At 42.0% G+C, this 26350-nt stretch overlaps 1 protein-coding gene across 3 annotated transcripts in view; it reads right to left on the bottom strand.

Annotated features, from left to right (window-relative positions):
* The window catches only part of HELLS (helicase, lymphoid specific), a 73097-nt gene extending 46997 nt beyond the window's left edge, over window positions 1–26100 (bottom strand). The window contains exons 1-13 of one of the 3 annotated variants that reach the window (XM_078776523.1): window positions 25891–26027; window positions 25150–25231; window positions 18484–18590; window positions 17623–17745; window positions 15252–15317; window positions 14061–14171; window positions 13743–13779; window positions 9127–9185; window positions 8926–8955; window positions 4703–4894; window positions 3877–4059; window positions 1707–1850; window positions 1220–1416 (exon numbers count right to left, since the gene is read on the bottom strand). In XM_078776523.1, coding sequence (XP_078632649.1) covers window positions 1220–1416; window positions 1707–1850; window positions 3877–4059; window positions 4703–4894; window positions 8926–8955; window positions 9127–9185; window positions 13743–13779; window positions 14061–14171; window positions 15252–15317; window positions 17623–17745; window positions 18484–18590; window positions 25150–25171 — 1271 coding nt within the window. In that variant the 5' untranslated portion in view covers window positions 25172–25231; window positions 25891–26027. Of the gene's footprint in view, window positions 1–1219; window positions 1417–1706; window positions 1851–3876; window positions 4060–4702; window positions 4895–8925; window positions 8956–9126; window positions 9186–13742; window positions 13780–14060; window positions 14172–15251; window positions 15318–17622; window positions 17746–18483; window positions 18591–25149; window positions 25232–25870 lie in introns of all 3 variants that reach the window. The other 2 variants (XM_068113604.2, XM_078776524.1) reach the window with 2 other exon arrangements.
* Between the last annotated feature and the right edge of the window lie 250 nt (window positions 26101–26350).

The raw sequence follows: 26350 nt of genomic DNA, 5'->3' as shown, positions 1-26350 counted from the left end.
TATATATATATATATATATATATATATATATATATATATATATATATATATATATATATATATATATATATATATATATATATATATATATATATCCTTCATTGTCATGGTCCCTGGTGTTGGGCTAGCGGCTCGGGTCCCGGCCTATGATCCTAAGTTCGAATCCCGGTCGATCGCTGAATTAACGCCAGGGGGGTTGACTGAGCCTGTCATCCTTCCGAGGTCGGCTAATTGAGTACCAGTTCACTGGTAATTCCCTGTTTGTCGTTAAAGGCGGCAAACAGGGTTGGCGTCAGGAAGAGCATCCGGCCGTAAAACATTGCTTCAAAAAGGGGACCAAAATACAACAACAACCACGGTTCCCGAAAAAGGCCAACCCCCGCTTTGCAGGGAAAAATGGCCTCTAAAGGTGGTTATATTGTCAGATACGTTGGCCTTTGGAGTAGTCATTCCTTTTGGTCATGGCCAATATGTATTACTCGCAAGTTATGTGAATCATCCTTTCATCTGCTGGTCAAGGCAGAAGATTCCGCTAACCACTCTTCTCCCTGCTACAGATTTCAGGCAGTCTCCTCCCATTCACTTGCTGCCGAGTGCTTTAAAACTTCGAAATCACTCAATTCCGATTGGGATTCTCCAGAAATCTCAAGTCCAAAGCTGACACATTTGTCATCCTATTTGCAGTCAATACAACTGTCGCTGATACTAGTAAAAGTCCTCCAAGGTATTCTGCCAATGCTACTTGCATGCCACACGTTTACTTTCTTCACAACCACAACCAGAAATGTGCAAACACTTTTGACACTTGACGTAAATAAAGCCAGTGGAGTTCATGTAAGTTCCTGCAATAGTCATGAAAATATGTGCCTCTGGCTTGTGTTCTTGCCAATTTACCCTTAATAATCCTACTTCTCAGGTACCTATCCTTGACCATGGAAACGTGCTTCTGTTTGCCCAGGAGCAAAACAAGACGATTCTTTGGACCCTACAATCTTGTGCTCAATACACTTATGTTTATGATCCCAAAGGTCATGGAAAACATCATCAACAGCAACTGCTTTTCAACCTCGAGTTCTCCTCTCTACTCAATGACGACCAATACAGTGTTTGCTATGCAATGTCTACCGACAATCTGTTCACCTTTGATATGAGCCTCAGGAAAAAGTAGGAAAATATATGAGTCACAACACATCCAGAAACATCCAATAGGGTATATCACCTTTTCAGGTCGTCAAAGACTTCTGGAATGAGGAAGTTAAGGAGGGACCAGAGCTCCGAGAGATTGTTCTGCAGGGGAGTGCCAGTGAGCAGAAGCTTATTGTCGGTACGATACTGCTTCAGTTCGCGAATGAGCCGACATTTCATGTTCTTGATACGGTGCCCCTCATCAAGGATCAAGTACCGCCACACAATGTACTGCATCAGACAAGTGGGAAAAAAATGTTTGGATATGATCCTCGTAGGGTAACGCGATTAACAACTATGTTCCGGTGATGAACCTGATTAGAACGATATGGGGTATTAATTAAACATGGCAGGGGGGGGGGGAGGGGTGGGGAGACAAAAAAAACAAACAGGTTTGAACTCCAGTTGCTAAAGGTCTATTAGTTAATCAAATGATTTGAAAACTTAAACGTGTTTGAGAAGTTTTGGAGCCGACTAAAAAGCAAGGCCTTCCGTCAAAGAAGTAGCTTCTGCCTTGGCACCTGTAGGTGTTTCCGATCCTTCATTGCAATTTCATAGGAGGTGATGATAACAGGAAAGAGATTCATATTGCCCTGCGGGGTGAGGATCTTAGCACGCATTATTCGACGTTCCTCCATATTTCCGTGGTACAGCATCACCGGGATCTGAACAAATCAGACAAAAGGGAAAGAATTTCCAAAAGTGCATTTGATTTTTTAAATTATTTACAGACATGCAAATGGTATTGAATTTTTCATTTTAAAGAAAATAATTAATACTACCCATGCAAGAAATACAAAATGCTACTAATAATTATAATTCCAGTAATAATAATAATAATAATACCAACAACAACTAGACAGGATGCCACCGAGTTCAAACAGTATGTAATTAATAGATATACTGAAAAGTCATATGGCTGAAGAAGATAATAATGTAGTTTCTTCTTCAAACAAAAAAAAAAATTCTGGCTGCCAGACCGTGACCGATCATGTTGAAATTTTAAACAAGTATTCCCCTTGATGACTACTTCATAATTTTGAAGTTTCACATTGATGAATGGAGCGGTTCAAAATAAAGATTTAAAAAAAAAGAATTTCGTTCAATAAAATATGGCTGGCAGACCATGTGACCTATTACAAAATGGCCGGGTGCATTTGTTCGTCATGGATAAGCGATCGTGTCTGCGAAGTTTCACCTCGATCTGTTCAGCCGTTTCAGAGAAGGGTTTTTAATGGTTTTATGTTCAATCCAACATGGCTGTCGAACCACGTGACTGATGACGTCATCAATTAAATTCTCCCATACCATTTTTTCGTAGATAATGCTCAAGCACTTTCACACTGAACTGATGAAGCGTTTTGCTTGTCGAATGACGTCATAATGGAGGCATCTATGACATCATCATTAACATATGTTATTCCCCATTGGGAGTACTTTACAATGAGCCATGTCTCAATTATTTTTCCATGGCGCAGTTTCAGATATATAGAGGGATAATGTGTTTCGGTTTTTCCAAGATGTCGCCTCGATCACGTGACCTATGATGTCATAATTAGCATTAAAATTCTGCAGAAGCCGTCGCTCCTTTGATGAAAGGCAGGTGGTACCCAAATAATACCATTATATTGTGATTTCAATTAAATGGAAGAAAAAAGTTTAATTGACCAGTCAGAATAAACTACCCCAAAACCAATCTCATCATGCCATCACAGCAGGGAGAGAGAGGAAGATGGGAGGGGGGATTGGGGGAGGGGGGGGAGGAGGTGAGGTTGTTTTCCTCATCAACCTTTTATAATGCGTGAGGTCCAATGGCACAAAGCTTCTGTCCTGCCTTAACCACAATACTCCTCCACTCCCCTCTGTCCACAGCAAACTCTTCCCACTCACCAACCATGCCCACCTCACTGAAATCCCTCCTTCACATAATTACCACGAACCCTCCACAGCTGTCGCTTCCTTACCACCACCAAATCCAGTTCTGTTCTGTTCTGTTCACTCCGATAGGTAATCTTGTGGCTTTCCCGCTTTTGAAAGAATGAACCAGCTAGGGGCCATTCCATTTCTCGCCATCAGCTACTGGCCTTCTTTTTTCCTCGTTCCCCAACCAAATTTACAAACACATTCCTCTTCACCCGGCTGAGCTACTCCGACATGTGCGTTAAATTACCCCACAATGAACAGCATTTTATAGTGCGTCCCTGAATTCCTGCTTCCTCTTCTACACCTAGCCATTCCCGTTTGTAGGCCTCCTCCCAACCTCATCGCCCCCTGTCCCCTTTCCATCTGGTCTCCTGCACACACAACACTTCCAACCTCCTCCTCTGCATAATCTCCACCACCTCGACCCCTACCTCCCCTCTCCAGCCCTCCTCCCCCACCATTGATCCCACATTCAAGCTACCTAGCCAAACCTCACTTCTGAACCCGCCTTGCAGAGCTAGTGCCATCTTGATTAATTGGGGACACTCAGGTCATCAATCAGGGAGGAAATACAAATGATGAAATGTTCCAAATTAAGGAATTAAATGAGGAAAAATTGAAAAGAAAGGATTATTAATAAAACAAAAAAGATAACTAGCTCGGCAAAAGTCTGGCACATATGCATTTTTATAGTAGCACTGCAGGCAAATATCTTGCTTATTAAAATGCCACATTCATTATTAAGTCATACCCAATGCATGTGTATACCTTTGGTGTGAAGCGCTTGAACTCAGATATCCAGTTAGGCAGGGTTGAGAGTGGCCCACACACAAAGAATGGCCCTTTCACCTTGCACTCCACCATGAGGGCTATAAGAGCAATACATTGCACAGTCTTCCCCAGGCCCATCTCGTCAGCCAATATGGCATTGATGCCATTCTCCCAGAGCATCTTGGGTTAAAAAGAAAAATGCATGGAATGGTGTTAAAATAAATTTTAAAAAATAATAAACAAGAACCATATAATGGTACATAAAAAGTAATACCCCATTCACACCTACAAGAAAAATTCATCTAGCAGAGGTTGCATTCACCACCCTTGACAACCACAAACCATGCCTTGGTAGGGCTGAGGCTGTGGGAATACTGACCCCACTAGGGTAAATTCCATTCACATCGAGCTGGACGGAGTTTCCAGTGTATTTCTGTTTAATGTCGCCACAAGCTTTGTGCTTCCCGCTTCTTTCGTGCGAGCACAGAATGATGCACTTGGGTGCATATTTGGGTGGGGGAGGGGGGGGGCAGGGGGGGGGTTCTTTTTTTGTAAGCACGACAGTGGTGAGCCCACCTCTGAAAAATGACCAAGGAAACAGTTTCAGGTGACTCGCTTTTAATAGCCAGTGTTTCCCAAGCAGCTCAACTAACAGATTTGTCCAATTCTCCATGCGCTATTGAGTTGCTGTTCCCCGTTGACCAAAAAAGGTTCTCATTAACAAGGTGCTTTATTCAAAATAAATTGGGGTGGGAAGAAGAATAAGGAACAAACCACACACGGTGAAACGGTCCCTTACAAATGAATTAAAATAATCGCTCACCCGCAACCACTCCAAGCCTTCGACCTGATAAGATCGCATGATCCCACCCGTGAAGAAACGTGGTTGCTTCAGTGGTACTTGCTGCCCGTTGATCACACGCTGTGGATCACTATGTATATTTTTGCGCAATGAATCTGTGAGCCGGGACTTCATAGCGTCATTCGTATCCTCACTGTAATTCTGGATCTCATCCTGAGGGAGAAAAAGGAAAGATATTTGCTATTATGGAGTTTCACCTTTAAGGCTCACTGAACGGCATATAAATCAAAATGGCGCTTTGTGAAGTCAGCTGTCGTACGCAGTAATGACATTACAGATGTAATCACATCACATCACCCCTGCCATGTCACCAGATCCTCAGCTCGGATTGGTGTACGTTTGAGAGGGACATACATGCATACACACAGACAGGCAAACACTGTTCTAGACAGCTTCGCCCTATGGGCTACGCCGTAAAAATCTTGTGTTTTTGACTTAATGTCTAAACTGCACCAGAATCAACAACAACAACATGCATTTTAAGGCCATTTTCCCTGCTAGAGCAGGGGGTTAGCCTTGCGGTCCCCATGACAATCTTCTCTTGACTGAGATATTGCCCAGATGAGAAAGAAAATAAATAAATGAGTAATAGTGAAAATAAATAAATAATAATCATAAAATAATTAAATAATTAATCAACTGCCCAACAGAATACTAAACCACAACCTGTTTCATCCGAATCTGTAACTTAAAAAAAAAATCATTAATGGAATAATTAAATAATTAATCGACTAATTTATTAATCAACAAGCGTTATGCCTAGGTCCCCCGTCGGTGAAGTGATGCGAGTTGACAAAGTGGAAAACGCAAGGCAGCCATCTTGAATTTTGACGTGGCGACCCAATTTTCAATAGCGCTCTCCCTTAAGCGTAGATACACCCACACACCAGATTAGAAGTTAGTAGTTCGTTTATTTTTCAAGATATTTCGCTCACAAGGTTCAGACATATATATGGTGGTGGCCATCTTGGATTTTGACGTGGCGACCCAATTTTCAATAGCGTTCTTCCTTATGCCTAGATACACCCACACACCAGATTAGAAGTTGGTACTTCGCTTATTTTTCAAGATATTCCGCTCACAAGGTTCAGACATACATGGCGTCAGACATACATGGCGGTGGCCATCTTGGATTTTGACGTGAGTTGCACCCACACACCAAATTTGAATGCGGTCCTTCGCTTACGCATGCATGCATGCACGTATGCACGCATGCACGGACGGACAGACACGGACGGAGGGGAAAACCATAGTCCCCCTTTCGCTCTGCGGTGCGACGGGGGACAAAAATAGCCTTTACAGCCAAATCACTTGGTCATTGTCGTATCCAAATATCAGCTTCCTAGCTCAAAAGGTGCCTGAGATATTGCCCAGAATGTTATATGTTTTATACCTCTCCCACCTCCCCCCAAGCCCTCTCCCTCCCACAGATCTCTCGATGTTCCTGCTCTCAAATGTTGTGTTTGTGTACTTCCCCCTCTCTCCCCATATTGTCTACCGCTCCCCTTATTATATGTTTTATGTGTCGGTTTGACTTTTTGTGTGATTAATGTCAGCTCTTTCACGAGCCTCGATCTTGTATACAAAAATAAAAATAAAAAAAATAAGAGAAAGGAAATAAATAAGTACTTAGTTAATCGATAATAATTAAGTAACTAATCAATTAATTAAATAATCAAAAAACAAAAAAAAATACCGTTTTTGCCAAAGCACTTGCTCACTATTGTGCCGAAATTTCAGATTCCTTGCTCAAAGGATGGCTGAGATATCGCCCGGACAAACAAACAAGCAAACAATCAAATGAAAAATCGGTCAGAGATCGAGGACTTGCCGGAATGTACTTTTTAATCGGCCATTTTGGACAAATATGGCGGCCGAACCACGTGACCGATGACGTCATCATTATTTGTTTTCTAAACTAATTTATTCCTTGATGATGCTCAAGAAATTTCATCTTCATCGGATGAAGTTTTGTACTTGTCGAACTATGACGTCATAATGGACGCACCTATGACATCATCATTAACATTTTATTCCCCATGGAGAGTTCTTTGCAATGAGCCATGTCTCAATTTTTTCTATTCAGCACTTTTGGAGATATAGAGGTGCAAAGTTTTTCCGTTTTTCCAAGATGGCAGCCGAACCACGTGACCGATGACGTCATCATTATTTCTTTTCCTCCACCAGTTTATGCCGACATGGCGCTCAAGAAATTGCATCTTGATCGGATGAAGTTTTGTACTTGTCGAATTATGACATCATAATGGAGGCACCAATGACATCATCGTTAACATATTTTATTCCCCATGGAGAGTTCTTTACAATGAGCCATGTCTCAATTTTTTCTAATCAGTACTTTCAGAGATATAGAGTTGCAAGGTTTTTTGGTTTTTCCAAGATGGTGGCCGAACCACGTGACCGATGACGTCATCATTATTTTTTTTCTCCACCAGTTTATGCAGTCATGGCACTCAAGAAATTGCATCTTGATTGGATGAAGTTTTGTACTTGTCGAATTATCAAATTATGACGTCATAATGGAGGCCTTGGGCCAAGAGAGTTAAAAATTGAGCAGTCTATTCCAGGGCAAGACAAATATGTGTGTAAAGTTTGGCGATTCTAGGTGCAACGATGTAGACGTAGTACTGAACACAAACAGACAGACTGACAGCAAGTAACAAACAAACAAGAAACTGAAGTGAAAACCGAGTACTCCCTTTCAGTGCGCGTCATTGCCGGGCCCCTTTCGGTGCCCGGCAATGATGTCGTGCAGCTCCTGGAGATGGCATAGGAAAGAAGCGGTGTACAATAATTCCCTTTGTTATCTTAATTGATAAGATCCTTATTGAATAAACTGTCCAACAAATGCCCAAAGTGGAAAAAAAAATGAGCCATAAACTTCCTTTTTTTTTGTATACTGAATCGAGGCTCGTGAAAGAGCTAACATTTACTTCACAAACAACTCAACCAGACAAACAAAATATATAAAAAGAGGGAGCGGAAGACAAGATGGGGAGAGAAGGGAAACCTGGTTTAACATAGTGTTTAAAATACCCTCTACTATATCATCTTCCTTGTACACTGTTACGGATTCGTCACTTCCGTTGTTGTGGTTCTCATCCACTGCAAACATTTTTGGTTGCATGTACTATTATTGTTATCGTTTAAGTGAATTGGAGATAACTATTTTCAAAAGGTAAAAAAAATTAATGTTTTAAAAAGAAACCGGAAACCGGACGAAGAAGAGGAAGAAGAAGGAAAAAGGAGGTGGAGCAAGTGAGGTCGGAGAAGGAGCCGAGCTGCTTGGAGGTCTGGAGCAAACACTGGCGAACGGGGGTCACGAGCGAACTTTGGGGTTTCCTGGGAAAGGGATTCCTGCGACAGAGTTGTTATCGCTGTGACAGATAAACCTACGTGACAGGTTTTGCGGTTGATTCCGAAGAGAATCGTTGGAGTACCGTTACGTCTCGAGTACGGGCCGGTTGGCCATTTTGCCTCGCGACCGATTTCGTATCGCTCTAGGCTCTTCACCTCACTTCAACCATTTTCACAACCATCCAGACGTTAATCTGGTGTGTGTGTGTGTGTAACGTGGATTTTGAGTGGGAATTCGCGGTTCGCCGTCTGTGAGCGGTTGAACGTCCATACCCGAAGGTTAATTTGCGGTTCGCCGTTTGTGAGCCGTTGAACGTCCATACCCGAAGGTGTGATTTCCCAGTCGCCTCTTGAGGATACCTTTTCCTATCTTTGGCAGTGTGACTGTCAACCGAACGGGATTCTGGTCTCGACATAACATCGTTCTGACGATCACTGGAGCGTGGATCGACTTTGGTTTGAAGCTGGGACAGAGACATTGGGAATGTTATTTTCGCTCACTTGGAGCACAGTGAGTTATATTGTACGAAACTGATGGTACCATCATTGGAATGATATATTTGTTGTACAACTGATTAATATTATTATTGTGCTGTTATTCTTGTGTGACCCTAATACAATACTTGTTTGTTGGTAACAATTGGTGTGGTTTCACCATTGATCTTTAACACACAGAATAACACATCTTTCTGCCGTGACTCCTTTCGGGGCTCGGAGGTACACCGTGACCGGGGTTTGGGGAGGAGCACGTAACAACAATAAACGTCACAAGTCACTGAATTGCCAAATACAAGCCTGCTTTCATTTACCTCAGCTTTCATCTTCTTGTTACTATTGTCCTGGAGGGGGGGGGGGGGGGTGGAGGGGGGGGGAGATCAATGAACTGAAGAACAATCAATAAAAATGAAAACATTTAATACTTGTTTGGAATCACAAATCTAATATAGAATATAGACCAATAATGGAATATAACAGCATTGCATGAGGAAAAAAGTTCTCATTAACCCAACCTCTCCTCCAGCAGCTTCTCCCAACAGTTCCTCTCTTTCTCTCTTTATCACCTTGTGTTCTGCAAATGAAATTTCCACAATTTAAATGTGCAGCAAATGAACGTTTAAAAAAAACAAAAAACATTATTTTGACAGCATAAACCCCCCCCCCCCCAAATTAAAGAGAGATAAGAAGCCACCATTACAAAACAAGAAAGAGCAATCAGAAATTGCAGGCCCTCGCTAGGACATGTTTGTGTGGTGTTTATTAGCTGCTGTGTTTGTGTGATTTAATGACATAGATTTATGTTCAATCCAATATGGCTGCCGGATCACACGACCGATGACGTCGTCAATTTAATTATCCTGTACAACCTTTGTGTAGATCATGGTCAAATAAATTTCATACTGATGGGATCAAGCGTTCTACTTGTCTAAATATGAGGATATAATGAAGGCAGCGATGACATCATCATGAATATATGTTGTTCCCCATGGGGAGTACTTGACAATGAGCCATGTTTCAATTGTTTCCATGGAGGGGTTTCGGAGATAGAGGTGCAGAGTTTTTCAGTTTCCTCCAAGATGATGCCCGTACCACGTGATCCATAATGCCATAATTATAATTTTAAAATCATACAGGAGGAGGCGCTCCTATAGTCCTATAGTGAAAATTTATTGTCAATCGTACCAACGGTTGCAGAGAAAAGTATACTCAGGTTCTGTGTGGACAAACAGACAGACATACAGAAAGACAGACAAACAAAGAAATGGACCCAAATGCAATACCCTCTTGTCTGGAGGGGGTATTTATAAATAAATAAATAAATAAATAAATAAAAAACTTCCAGAACTTTAGAGTATTCAAAATGGTAGAAACATATCTAATCCATTGTTACGTTTGTGGGGCCATACCTTAGGAAAGTTCAGAATGTGCATGTTTTAGTCTGGACCATGTGACACGAAGAAGGAGAAGCCCATTTCGATGTACATAAGCAGGGTAAATGTTCAGGTTAAGAGTGTTTGCATGTCGCCATAAGGAGGGTGGTTTTGTGCGAATTAATTATAGGGCTTATGGTTAATAATCCCCAGTATGTATTGCCTCCCTGTGATTTTTCCCTAATGTTCTTATAAAACTCAGCCGGCCAGGCAAAATGGGCACCATGAGCCAACTACGCCCACCAGGGCCAACAGAAACAGCATTTGCCGATCGGCAAAGGAACCCCGCCCAGCCGAGCATTCCCGAAGGACAGCTAAGCTCCTGCCTCAGAGGACCGGAATCGACAGGCCACGCCCCGAGCTTCGTCGTTGGGCGTAAAAAATGGCCGTGAGGTAGGGTGGTTCTTAAAAATGAAAGTTAGAAAAGTCATGCTCCTAACACTTAAACATTTTTGTTTGTATGAAAAAACCCTTGTGGTGAAATGTTAAGCTATTTGGACTAAATTTAGGGGTTGCACACGGAGTTTGTAATTTCACATATGTGGCTCGCATAAATGTTTGGAGATGATTATTTATTCTCCACAGCTATACTTGTGATTTTGACCATTACAGTTGACCTATTACCTTTCTATGTACTGCACATTTTGAAGTTGTTTTTAAGTTAATTGAATACAGTACAGCTGTACTCTGGTGTATGCAGTTGCACTCATTACAACAACAACATGCATTTTAAGGCCATTTTCCCTGCTAGAGCGGGGGTTAGCCTTGCGGTCCCCATGACAATCTTCTCCATTTTGCCCTATTTTCTGCATCTCCCCTTGTTAACCCCCTTGGCCCGCATTTCTTCTTCCACCATCTTTAGCCAAGTCTTTCTCGGTCTTCCCCGTCCCCTACTTCCTTCTACATTCATTTCCATCACTCTTCTCAACCAGTCACTTTCATCCTTCCTCAACACATGACCAAACCATCTCAACCTGTTTCTCTTCACAGCATCAATCACAGGCTCTATTCCCATCATCTTTTGCAATTCATCATTTGTCTTCCTCTCTCTCAACGATACTCCACACATCCACTGAACCATTCGCATTTCCACCCTTTCCAGCCTTCGTTGCTGCTCTCATTGAAGAGTACAATCGTCTCCTGACAAGGGATGAACAGCAAACCCAGTATCTGCTTCAAGTTGTGACATAACATCGCAAGATGTTTCCCGATTGCAGGAAATCAACTCTTATCGGGCACAAACATTGAGTGGCTGGCAACCATGAGTCACTGTGCAACCCCTAAAACTTGCTACGGTTGCCTTTTGCTCTTGTCCTGGTCTTGATCGCAGCGGTTGCTCGGTTGTTTTGCGTGGGAGGATGACAGGCGCTCGTCTGTGTGCGCCAGAGAGATCATTGGAGCCATGTTAGCGAAGAAGGGCCGCCAGCATAGATTACCTCACGGTCGAAGTGCGATGAAAAAGCGATTCCATGCCATTTGTGTGTTTCCCGAACGGTGGTTCGAGGCGACGACCACCAAGCCCTGTGTTGCAACCAGAGCCAAGTGGCTGCACGACCAACATTATTTTATTTTCTTTTATCATTCCCTTGTCTGTATATGCGTCGGATTGGGTGATCCTCAAGCTAGGAATTTTAGTTCACCTCACCTTTCGTTGTCTTTTACAATACTGAAAATCTATATATATAAAACACACTGTGTGTGTGTGTGTGTGTGTGTGTGTGTGTGTGTGTGTGTGTAATATGTTACCGATAGACTCCTAAACGGAGAGGCTTACATGCTTGATATTTGACACAGACATGGCCATTGAGCGTGGGACGACCATGGCCAAACTCAAAATATTTGACGATCCATATTTTTTATTCATATTTACCTCAGCGCATTTCAGCGAAGTACCCGCTAATCTCAGCCGGTTCCAGAGCAGCTCGCCGATTCGCTCAGAGCGATCACGTGATGTTCCATCCCGTCACACGTCACACGTTTTTTCACCTTTTATGCGATCGTGTTTTGTATCGATTTTGTGCGATATGAATTAAATGTCTTTGAAACAGCTGTGAAACGTCTTTCCACAACCCTTCCGTAACCGATTGGAGCAGTTTATTGCCGCACAAAACGAGATCCGCGAAGCGAGTTGGTCGAGTCGTGCTGACCAAGATGGCGACACGGCGGCTTCACTTTTCACGGAGTATGAGCGTTCTATATATTTTCAATTCAGTGCGCCCGTGATTTGTGGCATAGACATGACCATTGGGCCTTCACGGTGTAATTTGTGCGAGGCTTTTGTCCGAGTGAGCTTGAGTCGAGAGGGCGAATGTACGGGTTGGGAATGTACGGGTCTCCCTTCCCCCGCCCGGCAACGCCGGTACTGGAGGACGTCACAGGATCGGTGAGTCTCCAAAATCCGCTTCGTGCTGTTGCGAATATGTAGGACTATGTCCGATTGTTGTGCTGCTCTCCGACGATGAGAACTGCAACGTCATTGTTGACTGGCCATCCCCTTCCCTCCCCCTTCCCCCTTCACCCTACCCCCTCCACTTCTCCCCTCCCCTTCTCCCCTTTCCCCCTCCCCCTTCCCCCTCTTCTCCCCTCCCCCCTCCCATCCCTCACCCTCCCCCCCTCTTCCCTCCCCCCCCTCTTCCTTCCCCCCCTTCCCCCTCCCCCCCTCCCCTCACCCCCCCTCCCCCCTTCCCTCAACCCCCCCTCCCTCCTTCCCCCCCCCCCCTTCCCCCCCTCCTTCCCCCCCACAATAATAAAAAATTGTAGGGTGAGGGACAAGTGGTTATGTTTACTTCCTGAGAGTGGTTTCATTGAAATCAGATCGCAAGTTAACAAAGAAGGATTCCTGGGCGATCCCGCTCTCTGTGCAGGGATAACCAACGTCATGTGTTGGCATTTGCAGTTTTGACACACGTGTCCATGTACCCATAAAAAAATTTAATTTAAAAATAAATAATGAATTTTTGGATCACAAACATTCCTGGGAGATACCGAATCCACCGTAGTTGGATTTATTGAAATCCGTTAATCCGTTCTCAAGATATAACATGACAGACAGACACGGCTCTTTTTATAATATAGACTATGACAACATAAAAACTAGATTACCAAAAGTACTTCCTTCCACCTGCAGTTTGCATATTATTACATCTCTCAAAAAAAGCCCAGTTTGAACATAAGTTTTAAAATCTTTGTAATGAGCAAGTGAAAAACACAGTACCAGATATCATGTTCAGGTATATCCCCTTGCCTTTGTATTGAATGACATGCTTTAGGTTGCTTTGTGCTTTGATTCGAAAATGAGATGAAAGTGGATTTTAAAAGTGTGTCAGTTTATGTTCACCTGCTCATAAAAGTTACGTTCTTTCATCATCTCATAAAATGCTGAAGTGGTTTTCCAGTTTTTTTAAATATTTGTCGGCAGAAGGAGCTCAAGCATGCCATGCAAATTCAATTTGAGCCATGCTTCTTGAGATCATAAATTTTCCCATTTCGTTCAAAGTCTTATTAAAATTTCATTTTGCTTTCTATAAAAAAACATTGGTCAGAGTGGATGGTGAGATGTTTAAATTTCTCCACTCTAAAAATAATAAGTATTCCATATTTAATGTGAGCAAGCCATTGCAAAGTACTCAAAATAAAAATGAAAAGGTGAATAAAAGAGATTAGCAAATTAAGTGATCCATTATTCTAATTCAAATTACCTTTGACCGAGTCATCAACTTTGCCATCTTCGTCAACCTGAAATATGTTGTAGATGGATTATGACATGGCAATTACGATTCTATTGTTAATAAAACAACAAAATAACACAAATTCATGAAATAATTAAACTCAGAAATAGCTAGCGTTTCATCAAGTACATTACTGTGCCTATTATGCATAATAATCTTAATATAACAACAACAACAGGCATTTTAAGGCCATTTTCCCTGCTAGAGCAGGGGTTAGCCTTACAGTCCCCATGACAATCTTCTCCATTTTGCCCTATTTTCTACATCTCCCCTTGTTAACCCACTTGCCCGCATTTCTTCTTCCACCATCTTTAACCAAGTCTTCCTCGGTCTTCCCCATCCTCTACTTTCTTCTACATTCATTTCCATCACTTCCATCTTAATGCCTAACAAATTTTGCTGAAAGGGGGGGGTGGGATCAGGAGGGGGGTGGGTTGGAGGTGGTTTGGTTGAGGGAGAGGGGAGGAATAGGTTTGTTGTCAGGGATGTTGGATATTTGTGCATACAAGGACAAGGGTTTATCATTTCGAAAGATTCATGTATGGCGTTGCCATGGCGTACTACCCACAACTTAACAAGTACAATAATGCAGGGTAATAACACCAGCCTTCCTTGCTAGGTGGAAAGAATGTGCAGATGTTGCTGCAAGTTACAACTGACGAATGAAATGAGGGCACGTTTAAAGAAAGTTTTTCCTATTTTTCTTCTTACCATTAACACCTTCACTCCCACAACCCCTCCTCTGTCTCCCACCCCCCCCCCCCCCCCCCCCCCAAGGCACAAAGGTGTACATGCCATTATTAAATTTTATAGCCTTCTAGAAAAACCTACTTTGGAAATTAATCACTGAATGATGGAGGCTTTGTAAAACGTTTTTGGCTTAAGTCTTTAATGAACTGGCTGACCGTGCTTGGCATTTCACTGCAGCAGATTTGAGACAGAATTTGAAATTTGTTCAAGGTAAGGCGATATCTCACCTACTCCATGCCCAGAGACACCGTGGGATCTTTAACATCCACCAACCAAGGCTAGCGGACAGGACACCTGGCTTAATGTCCATCCAAGGGACGCAATAACCTGCCTGCCGGGTCGAGGATCGAACCCAAATTAGAGAGCTCAAAGGTAAGTGCGCTCCCTCTGCACTGTTGTTTTGGACATAATATTGCCAGCATTGTGTATTAATTTGCTCATTTGGACTGGATTTGTATTCACAATGTATAACAGGCAAATTAAAAAGAAAACGAATGCACTGTACATTTTAATTTTTTTAAAATATTTTCTAAAATTAAAACTCAAATGATGAGTACATGTGTGAAAATCATTGCAAATAATTAAAATAGTGGGGTGCGGCGAGCAGGGAGACGCTAGCTAAAACTTAGAGGAAGAAAAGTCGGAAACAAGCTACAAGACTACTAATTGTCATTATATTCAGTATGGTGAGCAAGAGCAACAGAAAAGGGAATATACAGATGCCCTTACCTGGGCTAATTTCTCATCCTCGATTTTTTCTGCTTTCTTTTGTTTTTTCTCCTTTCGTCGCTGTGCCTAAAAGTGTCCCCAACATGAGCACATCAAGAATGATCACAGAGTCATAACTAAAGCAACAAGCACAATAAAAAATAAAACTAAGATGAACATTAAAAATAAATAATAACAACAACAACAACAGCAGCAACAATAACAGGAGAAGGAGGACCTACTATTATTTATTTGCATTCAAACCTGATACTTTGTTTTTCATTTGAATTGCAAAGTTTCTACAATAGCTTGTAACATAAACCTTTCAGGACTGGACATAAACCAGCAGGTGGGTATTTTACTTTGTAGTCAGTTCTTACTTTATTCTAGACTTTTACTCTTAACCTGCAATATTTCCCAAGCTGGGACACATTGAAGATTTCAATCCACATTTACACATCTGCTACTTCCATCTGGTTCAAACTTGCCAAAACGCAAACCGACTCAGTATAATTATTTATCTACAAGATCAAGTCTCATAAAAGAGCACGATGCTTGGTAAAAGAGGGGAATGGAGCAATTTACTGTCATTGGAGCAGAAGGGCAACAGATTAACATGCTAAGTATGGGAATGAATGAACAAGGGGAGAGGGAGAGAGAAAGAGAGAAAGAGAGAGGAGACAGTTACCCATAAGTTAGATGGTTGGGTTATATTAGACAGTACTAATGGATGTAGAAAATAGTATGGCTAAGGATAGAAGATGGCATGAAATTGTAGTACACTGTCGGCTAGAAGCCTTGGAAGGAAAGGTGGGATTGAACAGCCTCAGGAAGGTGGTTCCACAAGTGAGAGAAGTGAGGAACAAAAGAGTTGAAGTGTGCAGTAAGCCTGGATTTTGAGAGTTTCACCAGGAGGGGGTTTCCAGAAGAACCCATGCATCTCCATCCACCCCAACTGCTTGATCTTATCCTCTAACTTGGCATTTTAACTGTTGCTTTGCTGACGGATTTAATCAAAAGACAACATGTTGTACTTCACAAATGATAGGTCTATTCACCTTATCATTTGCCCAAGGTCAACTTCCTTCTGCTTGGAGGTCAGCCAACATCATCTTCATCAACCACCTTTTCTGCTTATATATGGTGTGAGCAAAAATCACTTCCACTTTGCTACGAAGCTCAGTGCTGGATGCTTTGGTTTGAACCTCTGCTTTTAAAAATGAACGAAATAAAACATTTTGAAATTTTTGCTATTCTTACTCAGATTTCATCGCCGTAATGCACATTATCAAGTTTGTTTAAACTTACTTTATTATAAGATGATGATTTGTAATACCAGATACCATCAGGTGGTGTTAAGCAAACACATTTACATATTGGTGTCTTCCCCCCACATTGAACCCACTCCCCCAGATATGCTGCTATCCTGACAGAAACAATACTTTGGAAACCCTTAGGCAACATGCAAAATTTGGTTGGATTTGGTTCAGTAACTTAGTTTTCTTAGTTTTTGAAGTATACTGTATATAAACAAACAAATATATAAATTCACTTTTATAGAATAGATGTTGGAATGTATAATCTTCTATATATATATAAAAGAAAGTTTTTGTTTATTTGTTTGTCTGCACACGCTAATCTCCTGAACGGTGAAAGATAGGAGGAAACCTCTGAAACAAAAAATGTCGGGATGGGCCCCGGGAAGGTTATAGGCTAGGTGGTGAGGCCAGTCGAGGCCGGGCTGGGCCCATTTCGCAATTAAAAGCTGAGCTGAATTATAGTAGTCAATCTTCTACGGCCGCGAGTAAAAGCTGAATTATAGTAGTAAATGAACGAAATGCGGCCGCGGCCGGATAGTCAAACTCCGCTGCTTCGCAAGGCCGCGTTTTATTCCATTTTTAGTACAGAAGATTAAATTCATTCAAAAAGAACCCGGGCAATGCCGGGTGCATCAACTAGTATCTTCATATAATTTTGGCATACTTACAATATTCTACTGACACATATTTCTGGAAGCAGGTTATAATTAAGGTGGGGTTTCACAGCTTTTCAGTTGGCCTTTTGACCTTCGCCAATCTCAAAAGGGCATGCTCTGCCTTAATCTGATGAGACCAATATGTTGAAACTGCTGTTTTGGGAAATAGGAATAATTTTTTTATTCTGGTTTATTGTTTATGGAATAAATGTTGATTCTACTCCATATTTTTAAAATCATCATAACATTTAAAAATAATAAACAAAGAAATGTGATAATTATGACACATCGCTGAATAAAGTAAAAATAAATAAAAGAAGGCAAACTCCACAAACATTGTAGAATACGACTCATCAAAATCCCATTGGTAAAAAAAAGACTTTCACATAAAGATGATGCTTTCGCATAATTCCATACATTTGCTTGCTGCTGCTCCATCCGTGACAGTAAAAACTTTGAGTAAATATTACTCTTGCTCAGTAAGAGCTGCAAGCCTTCATAACGAGACTCAAGATTCTCTTTAACCATCCTTTCTTGAACCTGTAACACATGACACCCGAGCAATATAAAATGATTTAGACAAACCATAAAACCTGAAAGTGAGACTTGTCAAAATTATATTACCTCCGCCACCAAAGGTGGATAGAGGTTGTTATGTGTTTACCCCTGGCTGTCTGTGAACAAGATATCTCAAAAAGTTGTGGACGGCTTCAGAAGAAATTTGGTGGAGAGGTTGGGTATGTGGGAAGGGCGTATTTATTATATTTTAGTGAAGATCCGGATGCTGGAATTTTTTAAGTGATTCTTCAGCATTGAGAGATTGGGCGACAAACAATATACTGCATCGCACGATATTTAAAAACTTATGGATGGGGTATGACAAAACTTGGTGGAAGAGATGATCAGGTGAGAAGAACAAGCAGATTCGATTTGGGCGCAGGTCTGGATCCAGATCTGGCCTATTAGCGAGATACAAAACGTAAACTGTTCAACCTGATAGAGGTATGCGCTGTACCAAGTGCCGTTCTAGTTAAGGAAAGCAAATGTGGTGCTTCATTCATAGAGCTGAAAGCTAGAGAGCCAGGAACATCACAAACGCCAGGATCAATTTCCTTACACTGGGTAGTTACAGAAAATGCAACATTTCAAACAAATAATTTGAAGCCAATAAAATTAATTATTTGCAATATTTATTGTGGATACCGATGGTGTTTATTGTGGACAGCATAGTTAGAAACTGATATTTATGCGAAAGTAGGGCAAGTGGTTCTCATTTACCTTAAAAATAATTTCCTTTTCCTTCTCTTCAGATTCTTGCTCCAACCTCGCCTCCTCTTCAAACATGGTATCCAAAATGATTCCTCCATCGGGTTCCTTTAATGCTTCTGCAAAAACACAGGATAGTACAAATCTGGCATCTCGGCATTTAACAAAAATGGTGCAAGGCTGACCAATGTGGCTTCGCAACAATTTGTAAGCCACAGCAATCCCTGAAACCACATGAGCATTGCTGTTCAACACATGAAACCAATGGAGAGAAAACTGTGTCCAAAATCTGAGGTTAAAGGCCCGGTCCAGGAAATCAGTCGACCAAATAGAACGGAATCAACGAATTAGTAGAGAGCATACCTCCGCCTGGTTGGCCATATCGCTCAATGGTGAAGAATCAACTTTAAATATTCTACTAGCTGGATCCGGATCCAGATCTTCACCAAAATTGAATCGATTCTTCCTTGTCACACACACAACCTGTCCAACAAGTTTCGTCCAAATCCATCCATAACCTTTTGAGATATCCTGCTATATATCGTTTTTAGCCCAATCTCTCAATGGTGAAGAATCACTTTAGGAATTAAATAATTCTCATATCCGAATCCATATTCAGGTCTTCACCAAAATCGAATCGAATCGTCCTTGTCAGACACCCAACCGGTCCACCAAGTTTCGTCCAAATCCATCCAAAACGTTTTTGAGATATCCTGCTATGTATCGTTTTTGGCCCCATCTCCTAATGGTGAAGAATCACTTAAAATTTTCTAGTAGCCTTATCCGAATCGAGATCTTCACCAAAATCTAATCATTTCGTCCTTGTCACATACACTACATCTCTGCCAAATTTCGTCCGAGTCCGTCCACAACTTTTTGAGATATTTTGTTCGCAAACGGACAGACCGACAAACGGACAAACCGACAGACAGGGGTGAAAACATAACCTCCATCCACCTCTGGTGGTGAAGGTAACAAGGAAGATGTATGAATACACCATTCATGGAATCATAAGAGCCCCTGTTCTTAAAGAAAAATGATCATTATTATAGGGGACATGTTTTTAATTCACCATATAGGGATAAAGATTATAATAAAAAATAAAAAAAAACTTTGCATAATGAGGGTTACTAGGTAGGTAGTCATTTACTTACCACAGTGGAGATGTATTTATAGTACAGTACTTTGAGTGAATGAATGATCGTTTTTGAGGCCATTTTTCCCCGCAAAAGCGGGGGTTAGCCTTGCGGGCCCCATGACCTCATGGTTCCCTTTTTGAGGCAGTTTTTATGGCCGGATACCCTTCCTGACGCCAACCTTTAGTCGCCTCTTACAATGCGCAGGGATACGGTGTACCTATTCTAAACCGAGGTACACACCGGGACACACGGGACATGGGTACACACCGGGATCATTCATCCCAGCAAGCTGGTACTCAATTTGCCGACCTTTGCCGAGTACAGTACTTTGAATATAAAATCCATATTTTTAGCTGCGACGAGCAGCTCTATGAGGACCACGTTGTTGTTCTTGTTGTTGGGGTGCCTTTTTGAATAGCGCATGTGCATGCACTCGGGACGTGCGTTGGTATGAGGTAAGAACATCGCGGACTAAAATCGCGATTTGTTTGAAGAAACCAGAATAAATTTAGCAACAAGGACAACATGAATGTTTTCATATCAATCTCGTTTCACAGAACTCGACACAAATGAGGTGTAATTATTGAATAGCGCATGTGCATACACTCGGACTTCCCCGACCAACCAAGCCCGTTTCAAATTATCCCTCTGCCACCCAGAATTAACATTAATAAATAACATTAATGAATTAACATTAACATTAACAGAAATAACATCCACGTCCATACATTATATGTAATCAGTTGATGAAGCATGTTGCGTCGCAAAACAAAAGCAAGACCAGAACTGAAAGACAAAAAGACGCTAGTGCATGCATATAATTTAATGACTGGTCGAATTTGGTAGCGCATATTGCAACGGATATCCTCATGATTCTACACGTTGCAGCTGGTGATCACACTGTGGTCATTTTTCTCTTGTTATCAGACATCAGGAACTTTTGTAACAGTACAGTCTATACAAGGTGGAGGAGAGAGTGGTTGGGGTGGTTTAATCATAATTACCTCAGGAACTGAAGGTTTGGGGTTGAGGGGGGGGGGAGGGTGGAGGCGCGGGGAAAGTTAAGTTTTCACCCGTCTGTCTGTTTGTCTGTCAGTTTGTTTGTGAGCAGGATAATTCAAAAGGTTGTGGACTGATTCGGATGAAACTTGGTGGACAGGTTGGGTGTGTGACAAGGAAGAATCGATTCAATTTTGGTGAAGTTCTGAATGTGGATCTGGATGCCAGATTTTTTTGATTTTTAAAGTTGTTGTTTCATATGCAGCCTGTGGCTGCTGGTTGCATCATTTCTCTGGAAGCGCATTTGTGCCGCTGATGCAGTGCCCCAATTGGGACTTGGGACGTGAAGGTGGGAGTGCATCAGGGGTCGGTACTAAGTCCACTACTATTTGTAGCTGTGATGGAGGTGCTGGCTCAGAACGTAAAGGAGGGTTTACCGTGGGAGTTGCTGTATGCAGATGATCTGGTGTTGATTGCGGAAAGTATGGATGGACTGAAGGAAAAGATGAACAAGTGGAAGGAATGTATGGAGACAAAAGGTCTGAAGGTGAATATCGGAAAGACGAAGGTGATGGCAAGTGGTAAAGCATGTGGTGAGGTGGAAAGAACTGGGAAGTGGCCCTGTGCTGTGTGCAGGAAGGATGTCGGAGTGAACTCCATTCAATGTACAATGTGCGCTGAGTGGGTTCATCAAAAATGTAGTGGTCTGAGAGGGTCATTAACCAGTGTGGCAGCTACATTCAAATGTAAGGTGTGCACAGAGGGAGCTGCAGATGGAGGAAATGTTGAGTTGGATCTTGGAGACGGCGTGAAGCTGGAAGGTGTGAAAACATTTTGCTACCTCGGAGACATGCTGAATGGAGAAGGTGGATCAGACTCGGCAACGGTTGCTAGAGTGAGATGTGCATGGAAGAAGTTTCGGGAACTGAGTGGCGTGCTGATGAGGAGGGAGGGGAGTGTCGTTGAAGCTGAAGGGAAAGGTGTATGCTGCATGTGTGAGAAGTGTTATGATTTATGGGAGCGAGACATGGGTAATGAACGTAGAGCAGCAACGAAGGTTGGAAAGGGTGGAAATGCGAATGGTTCAACGGATGTGCGGAGTATCGTTGAGAGAGAGGAAGACAAATTATGAATTGCGAAAGATGATGGGAATAGAGCCTGTGATTGATGCTGTGAAGAGGAACAGGTTGAGATAGTTTGGTCATGTGTTGAGGAAGGATGAAAGTGACTGGTTGAGAAGTGATGGAAATGAATGTAGAAGGAAGTAGAGGACGGGAAAGACCGAGAAAGACTTCGCTAAAGATGGTGGAAGAAGAAATGAGGGCAAGGGGGTTATCAAGGAGAGATGCAGAAAATAGGGCAAGATGGAGAAGATTGTCATGGGGCCCGCAAGGCTAACCCCCGCTCTAGCAGGGAAAATGGCCTTTAAAATGCATGTTGTTGTTGTTGTATTGCTTTTATCGCTTCCTCAGTTATCTTCTCTGCCGGTCCTAAAACTGGGTTACTCTCTATGTTGCCATCCCATTCATTCTCTGTATTCAACAGTATTTCCATATATCTCTTCCATCTTCCTTCAATTCCATCTGGGTCCACAACGATTTGTCCCACTTCATCCTTCAAGCAACTCACCCCCATCACATCACACCTCTCTTTCGCTATCTGCTTTGCAATCCTGAATACCGCTCTCTGACACTCTTCCGAATCCAAGCGTTCTCCGAACATTTTCCTACATGCCTCCTGCGCCTTTGCTACCTCTTTATTTTCAGCCTTCTTGGCTGCCTTATAACTTTCATGCTCTGCTTTTTCTGCTCCCGTACCCTTCGCCTTCTGCCACTCCTTGAACTTCTTCCTCTTCTCGTCAATCGTCTTTCCAACTTCCTCATCCCACCACCTTGTTTCCGAGTGCCTCGGTGCTTCTTTTGTCCATCCACATACCTCACCAACGGCTCCCAACAGACTATCTTTCATTGATATCCAACCACGTTCAAGCTCAACCACATCATCCTCTACTCTGCCTCCCTTTCTGTCACCTCTTTCAACCTCCACACCTTCATTCTCGGTTGGTACTTCACCCGCCGAGCTCTCTTCACACCTTTCAACCTTATGTCGCAGACAACCAAGTGGTGCTGTGAAACAGCCTCCTCCCCCGGGATCACCTTTCTGTCCCGGAGGTGCCCCCTATCTCGCCTACGCACCATCATGTAGTCAACGGTTGTCGTCGACCCACCTGAAGTGTATGTATCAAGCTTATTATCCTCTTTCTGGAACTGAGTATTACAAATGAACAAATCAGCTCCATCAGCAAACTCCAAAATCCTTTCACCTTCTCCATTTCTCACACCATATCCGTAACCCCCATGAACTCCCTCAAAACCGTCCATACTCCTTCCCACATGTCCATTTAGGTATCCTCCTACCACAACAACTTCCTCATCTTTCACGTTTTCCATCAGCTTCTCTATCGCACACCAGAACTTGTCCTTCTCTTCATCGCTCCGACCAACCTGCGGAGCATAGCCCGATATGACGTTCACCAAGAGCTTTCCAATCATCATTTTCACCATCATCAACCTATCACTCACCCTCGTCACACTCACCACACTGTCTACAAACTCCTCAGAAAACAGGACACCAACACCATTCACGCCCTCCGGGCACCCTTGCCACACAAACTTGTATTTCTGTCCCTGCCTACCCTTCACCATTCTCACACCATTTCCCTTCCATCTCATCTCTTGCACACAACATATGTCCACTCTTCTTCTGATCAATACTTCCACCACTTCTCCTGATCTCCCTGTCATTGTCCCTACATTCCATGTCCCAAACCTCAGAAACCGATCTCCACTTCGGGCTGTACCCTGCCCATATGTAGTTGTAATTGTCATGGTTCTCTTTTTGAGGCAATGTTTTTATGGTCGGATGCCCTTCCTGACGCCAACCCTCTTTGTCGCCCCTTACGACACGCAGGGATACGGTGTACCTATTCTAACAGGGTACACACCGGGAAAAGATGTGCCGAAACCCGGGACAACAAAATGTAAATGTTTCATGATATTTGTTATATTATATCACCTTTATCTTTCAATATTGTTGAAATGAAGATCAAATAGCTGTGTGTTGAAATATGTTGAAAAAGTCAAAACTTTACATGGGGTGTACTTACTTTTTCACGTGACTATATAACGTCAGGGAACAGGGAACAATAGCCTCGTTACGACACGCAGGGATATGGTGTACCTATTCTAAACCGGGGTACACACCGGGAACATATACAATATACACAAATACACATATACAACATACACACATATACAACATACACATATACATATACATATAGATAGACACATATACAACATACATTCATATAGAGACACATATACAACATACACATATACATATAGATAGACATATACAACATACACATATACATATAGATAGACACATATACAACATACACATATACATATAGAGACACACATATACAACATACACAATATTCACATAGATAGACACATATACAACATACACATATAGATAGATACACATACAATATAAAACATACACATATACAATATAAAACATACACATATACAATATAAAACATACACATATACAATATAAAACATACACATATACAATATAAAACATACACATATACAATATAAAACATACACATATACAATATAAAACATACACATATACAATATAAAACATACACATATACAATATAAAACACACATATACAATATAAAACACACATATACAATATAAAACATACACATATACAATATAAAACATACACATATACAATAGGGCAAAGGGGGACATTAAGCTCCAGGGTGCATTTGGCTCCACTACATTGTAAATGCATTATATTTACCTTCAAGATTTACAATGTAGTGGAGCCTAATGCACCCTGGAGCTTAAGGCCCCCCTTTGCCCTATAAAACATACACATATACAATATACACCACACACATACACACACACACACACACTGAGTATCCAAGTGTTTTTACTGCCAGTCATAGACGGGGAATTCGAGCAAGTATATACAACTTACAGATGATGAACATGCAAGATGCCCCACTTAGTCTTACATATTCCAAGGTACAGCAAATCTATTATATCAAGTAGGCCTAGTTCACATGAAGGAATGCAAGTAAACTTGTTAACATAGGTAATCGGTATTTTGCGTGCAGCATACGGCTGTTTGCATCATTGCTGAGAGCACGGCAGCCCCGCTGGTGATGATGCAGTGCCCCCTGTAGGTTATGGCAGGAATTTGGAATTTGTTCAGGATGCCGGCGATAGCTTGCCTACTCTTCGTGAAGGACACCGTGGGGGGACGGCACACACATTGATGAAGCCCTACCTGTGAAACACCTTGATGATCATTTTTATAGCTGGGTCGGGATTCGAACCTCGGTTGGACACCTCAAATGCGAATGTACGTACCTGTCGGCCATCCTGCCAGCCCAAAGGTAATGATTTCCAAGTATTATTATTATTATTATTATTATTAATAATTTACCTGTTGTGCCCACTGTAGGCATTGTTGCACTTCTGTTCAAAAAAAAAAAAATTCACTTCTTCTTCTTCTTCTTCACACGGCACTGCAAGACAAAAAGGACAGCAGTTCAGCAACAATTCAAGGAAATCGAATACGATTTGTGGACAAGTTACCTTAGACTAGATCCTGGAGCCCTGGCATGACAGAGATCCTCCTTTTCTCTCCCAAATCAGTCTTTTCATACAAACCCTACGATCCGTTTCCCTAGCATTTTCATCCAAAGCGAAACCTTCACCTGGTCCGCCCGCGGCCCTGCGCCATCACCATGCATACTTACCTCAGTCTTCCCCCCTCCCCCGCCAGATTCATAATCTCCTCACATACTTCTCGACTCCCTACCCCCAACTAAACCATTGTCTTTCCTCACTAATCTCCATTCTTTCCTTTTCCTATTAAACACAAACCTTCCAATGACTTTTTCATTCTCATCCGAACACAGTTTTTGAAGAACTTTACCTCAGACTTCACTGGCATCATTTCTATTATAATAATTTTAAAAATCAACCACATGCTTTCCCATTCATCACATTGTTATTATTAATCTCCTCATTCCACCATTAACCGAATAACCCGCATCGGCCTCCACATTCTGGACATTCACTTCAGCGCAATCACCTATCGCATCCGTTCGCGATCACTCGCCTCTACCAATTGCACACTTTATGCAGCAGCATGAATTCACCTCACCTCACCTCACCTCACCTGGTTATCCGATCCAAAAACGCAACAGGGTAGGAGGGAGAGAGAGGATTCTCGCACAAAGAAACGCCAAGCAGCACGAAATGCAGGCTTCCTTCACCGCCGAACAACGATTTCCCGCCAACGAGCGAACCGAACCACTGACCCAACAACATGGGGTGGGGATAATTAAGAGCATAACGAAGTAATACAACTCAAATCTTCAGTGATATCAATAATATAATTTTTATAAATATAAAGGTGTAAAAAATAAAAGTCTTTTAATGCTCACCGAATAATATGCGGAGATAATGTAGTTTTTTATGTATATTATTGTAGCACCCCTATTTAGAAAACTTGGTTGAGTCCGAATCATTCCTTCGTCACTGCATGTTTAAAGGAACATTTCCGCGTGCACGTGCAGTGTACCAAAGTAAAAACTCAATGGTGCCGTGATTGGAGGAAGAATACATTCTTACACCTT

The sequence above is a fragment of the Myxine glutinosa genome, chromosome 4, assembly GCF_964187855.1.
Source record: "Myxine glutinosa chromosome 4, kmMyxGlut1.1, whole genome shotgun sequence".
NCBI lineage: Eukaryota > Metazoa > Chordata > Myxini > Myxiniformes > Myxinidae > Myxine > Myxine glutinosa.
The sequence above is the reverse complement of the archived record's forward strand: the minus strand, read 5'-3'. Positions and strand labels throughout refer to the sequence as shown.